The sequence below is a fragment of the Notothenia coriiceps genome, unplaced genomic scaffold (genome assembly GCF_000735185.1).
Source record: "Notothenia coriiceps isolate Sejong01 unplaced genomic scaffold, NC01 NC01_scaffold00038189, whole genome shotgun sequence".
NCBI classification, from domain to species: domain Eukaryota; kingdom Metazoa; phylum Chordata; class Actinopteri; order Perciformes; family Nototheniidae; genus Notothenia; species Notothenia coriiceps.
Window position 1 is genome coordinate 1 of NW_011370890.1, and position 4,789 is coordinate 4,789.

General features: G+C 40.7%; 1 protein-coding gene across 1 annotated transcript; it reads right to left on the bottom strand.

The window, feature by feature from the left end:
* Positions 1-408: 408 nt before the first annotated feature.
* Positions 409-3,738, bottom strand: LOC104968014 (stabilin-1-like). The gene is made up of 6 exons (XM_010797550.1): positions 3,622-3,738; positions 2,851-2,928; positions 1,831-1,932; positions 1,639-1,749; positions 953-1,087; positions 409-555 (listed from the first exon to the last, which is right to left on the bottom strand). Exons 1-6 carry the CDS (start codon positions 3,661-3,663, stop codon positions 409-411), a joined length of 615 nt encoding a protein of 204 aa, XP_010795852.1. The 5' UTR covers positions 3,664-3,738.
* Positions 3,739-4,789: the final 1,051 nt, after the last annotated feature.

Sequence of the window (4,789 nt, forward strand, 5' to 3'; positions counted from 1 at the left end):
AGGTAGAGCAGCAGGTGAAGTCAGGACCGATGCAGACTCACTGTTGGAGGGCTGGTAACCCACTCCCCCTCCACACTTGTTGGTTTGGAACACCACTTAATGTGGCGCACCCTCTGCAAACGGAGGGGTAGGGTGTAGAGGGCGGTTTGGAACTGGGCCAGAGTGTAGCCTTGGCCCCTTACTTCTCTGTGATTGGCAAAATTGTTTCAGAGCGATGACAGCAACTTTTTGTTAATAACCTCAACCTCTGACCTTTAGTCACCTTCACCCAGCTCTTTTTCACTTTGCTTCAAAATAACTTTTAATGGAACCACCCACCCATCCGTTTATTAATCCATCCTAAATCCATCATTCTGTCTATCATTCCATACTCTTTTCTATTCATTCATCCACCTTTCCATTCATCCTTCACTCCCTCTGGCTTACTTCGACCTGAATGTAGACCTGCTTGCTACATCTGTTGCGACGGACTTTGAGGACCTGAGGGAGGAATAGGATGAGGCCAAACTGCGTCTCAGTGAACGTTCCATCAAGAGGAACATCGTTCACAACTGTCTGGAAGACAAGAAACAAATGTCGGATAGTTGACTAAAGATGTACAAGAACATAAATGTATGTTTGCATTAATAAGCAAATAAACTATGAATTATAGATACTTGTAATTATAATTGTATCATGAAATCAGTTTTTAGATTGATTTCTTTCTTTCCATGTATCTGTCAGTCTTGCAGAAATTCATTTGCAGAAAAAACATTTGAGTATGATGGATGGTTGGATTTTCATAGAAATTAACAGCATTTTTTAGCTGCTTGGATGTGAATCAAGCTCAAATCTGAATGTAAAAGCAGCACTGTGTTCTTAAAAATGTTAGTTTTTGACACTCTGGTGTGAGAAAGCTTCTGGAAGGTTGATCCCATGACTGTAATGCTTGTTCTGGTCCAGCTTTTGTTACCTGGTTGTTCTTGTCCAAGTGGAACTGGACCTGGTATTCGTTTCCCAGCATGGTACTTTTTAATATACCGTCAGACAGATGGTGAGGGAAGAGCAGGAAATGGATAACCACATGGTACTTAAACACATCAGATTCCTGGACAAATACAGAGATACACAAAAAGACAGACAGAAAAGACGAGTTAAAGAAGAATCCCACTTATCTGCTGCTTACATTTTTACATGTTATTCTTATTATCCTTGTGTGAACTTATTGCTGCAGCTGCTCTGACACCTAAACTTCCTAACAGGGATTAACAAAGTGTTATCTTATCTTATTGTAAATATTAGCTTTTACAAGTGGTATTATAGTGCCAATGTTGGACCGACTTTTGTCATTACAGAGCTATTAATCTAGAGGATTAATCTATGTGTTCATACTGTATACTGTATCTCTGGTAACCTGGCTGCAGCTAGCAGCTAGCTAATCTACAACGCAGAAATCAAGTTGAACCCGTTGACAGTATGTATTCAGATGAGGAGATACTATAGTGTTCACTATCAATAAATCAAATATATATTCTCCCTTTTGTTTCAAAGTTTTCCTCAAGAGGAGCTCAGGCCAAGTGTAGATGTTAGGATATTTATGCTGTAGCTCATTTTTGTGTTATTTTGACCATAATGGAGGTTTGTAATATCTGGACCAACCATGAGCGAGGAGTTAGTCGCTCTGAGGTGCTGCCTGATGGCATCGTCTGTGGGCAGCAGGAGGGTGAACCGCTGGCAACAACTATGCAGCTTTTGTGACAGATTGTACATCTGTGAGAAAACACACACAAACAAAAATATTAAAACAAACTAAAAAACAAAGAAATAAAGTTACATTTTATAATTCCTTACCAGAGCGTACTGCCTGAATAGAGTGAAGTTTGAGGAGGAGTTCAGGAATTCCATCAGGGTGGGCGGCTCAGGGGGAAAGTCTGAGAGACTGGGAGCCAGAATCTGAACACAAACAAACAAACATTCAAATAAATCAAAAATAATGTTTTAGTTCATTGGATAGTTTTGAAAGAAATGAAAGCACTGATATTATACCCTCAAAAGATCGTCTTTAACTATTTATTTTTGACTTACTCGTCCTTCATCCTGTTGGACTGGCAATAAAAGACGTTTCCCCCTGGAGTTTCTAAGAGTTAATGTTGGCGCTAGCGCTACTGTGCCAAAGACAACCCGATCACCCTCTTTTTTCATGAGAGCCAACTAAGACACCTTTTCAACTTATTCAGACCATCAGGGAAAAAGCAAGCAGTATATTAAAATATATGTTATTGTTATTTATTCTCAATGCTGGTATCACAGTCCAAAGCTCTTCTGCCACCAAACACGGGGTCCCTATCCTCTCATCTTGCCATGTGTGCAGGCAGTCCCTCTATCGGTGCCACCAACACAACCACAGCAAATCATGCGTATTAAAGTTGCATATACGCAATGTAGCATATGAGGTGATCTTGGGACTATTGCGACTTTTGGTGCAAGCGCTTGCTACTTTAATTGGACACAGGACACACTGCATTTTTTTCATCAGCTTTGAGCTGTAGATAAAGCCTTCATCTCCCCAGGAGACCGTAGCTGATGGCACATACTGTAATTGCATATTGAAAGTGAAACTTTCAGGGAACAAATTCGAAAGGCGATGGTGTCGTTATTCCATAGCTACATTGTGCAATCAGTATGTACTACGCAATGATAAGTTGTGCCCCCGTTTTGGTTGTGTTTTGAGCTTCTTGCAGAGTTATGTATTTGCAGCGTTTCGTTTATCGTTTCTTTATTTGCATCTTTTTTAAACTGCTGCACGTTTCTCCTAATGGAAGTGTTCTGGTATTTTGCACTACTCTGCTTGCTAGCTCTCCAGACTCTCACATGGTCTATGATGTGGATGTAGCCATTGATTGCAGGCAAGTTGGGCGTGCGGATGGAGGCATTTCCAATGCGAATCACCTGGAAGACAAAACAGCAACAGTTGAATACAAATATTGTGTAAACATGTTTCTATTTAACTCTCAACTAGTCTTAAAATGTGTCACACAGTACCAGAAACGTTCAAATTGTGTGTTATTAATGTCTGATCTGCTGAGGCGGTTTTCATGACAACATGTACACTCGAGTCTCTGTGATTGAAGCGGAGCTATAAAGAGGCATTTATATGAGATCATCTCAGGTCAGATATAACATCATAAATAATGAAGTACCAAGAATGTAAAATATGTATTAAGCCTGCAATTCACCTGAGGATAACTGTGTTTCATTCTGTTTATTTTACATGAAATATAAAACAGCCTTATTTGGATGTCTGTTTATATTATTGATGAAGTTAATTTCTTAACTTAGGTTCAGGAGCATGGCCACACCTCAACCAAACCTCTAATTATTGCTAAGTTACTTATGCTGGTCAATATATCTGGCCTCGTTTGTCTCAGATCTCATGACCCACCCTCCCCTTGTCCCATATTCATTCATTCATCCCTACCTCCCTACATCCCTCATCCATCACTCCCTTCATCCCTCCCATCCTACATCCCTTCAGCCAGTCTCCCTTTGTCTCTTTCTGTTTATTATGGTGCATTCTTTTGCCTCATTCTAGGGACCATTCTGGGGGGCTTGTATTCAGATCGTCCAGAAACACATTCTTACCCCGGTGCTGTTGCTGATCTCCCAGTAGGTGGGGGGATTCATGGTGGGAAGCCTGCTGCCAACCCTTTGTTCCAGATCCTCTAGAGAGTAAATCCCAAGTAGTATGTGGCTCCTACAAGAGAGAAAAAAGATTGTTGAGGTGACTCTTAGCAAAATGCTCTATTAAGCAATGATGCAATGTTAATGTCTAGGGCTTTTATTGTGAAGGAAGATACATAATTTTTATTGTATAGAGTGGGGTTTTCAAATTGTGGGTAGGTGAGCCCCCTCAGAGAACATAATAACAGCCGCGCCCCCCCTCCCAATTATTATAGCTGTTATTATTATTATTATTGTTGTTGCTATAATGCAGGGGTATTCAATTGCATTTCAAAGAGGTCCAGTAAGAGAAAATGTAATTAAATGCTCCGTTTTCGCTGTCTACCTTCCGCCATTTGAAATTACTCCGACTGTTTCTCTCCTCTTGTCGTGTCTCTGTGTGTGTTTGAATCTATCATGCTTACTGCACCGATTTGATTGGCTGAGTAGCGTCACCTCCTTAAAACATTAAACAATAACTTTTTTAAACCTTTTAATTTTTATGTTTTAAACATATTCTATAAAACTCCCACACTACTTGGACTATTCCTTGCACCCCTCTAGAATAAGCCCGAATGGTCTCAACCATATTGCATCAGTAACGTGCACTTGTTATTATAACAAGATCGCAAGGACGCTGGTAGCGATCGGAAAATTGAGTGTTGTTCAGTTTGTGTGTTGTGGATCATGCGTGTCCGTGCATGAAAATATACCACACACCCAATTACAATTGCATGTTCAATTCACTACCCTGGAAGTTAATACAGTTGTTAAAGTTGGAACAGCCTGTGGACAGCCGTTCTTCCTTGCATGTCAGTCGCCGACACCTTCTTACAGAGGACAGGCACATCTAGCTGCAGCACGACCCGTATATTTCCGCACGCCGTGTTCTCAAGACATACTTTTTTTAACATTTTCAACATGGTTCAGCGTGCGTGCGTGCGTGCGTGCGTGTGTGTGTGTGTGCGTGTGTGTGTGAGAGAGAGAGAGAGAGAGAGTGTGATTAAAATAGCCCAATTGCTTTTACAATAAATACAAATTGAATGTGTTTAATTGAATAGGAAAGGGGTTTAACGTTAGTGGCAGGGTG

Coding starts and splice junctions, on each gene's coding strand:
- LOC104968014 (XM_010797550.1), bottom strand. CDS start 3,663: ATGAATCCCCCCACCTACTGGGAGATCAGCAACAGCACCGGG. Junction 2,929..3,621: donor AGATCAGCAACAGCACCGGG/GTAAGAATGTGT, acceptor TTTGTCTTCCAG/GTGATTCGCATTGGAAATGC. Junction 556..952: donor ACTTGGACAAGAACAACCAG/GTAACAAAAGCT, acceptor CTTGTCTTCCAG/ACAGTTGTGAACGATGTTCC.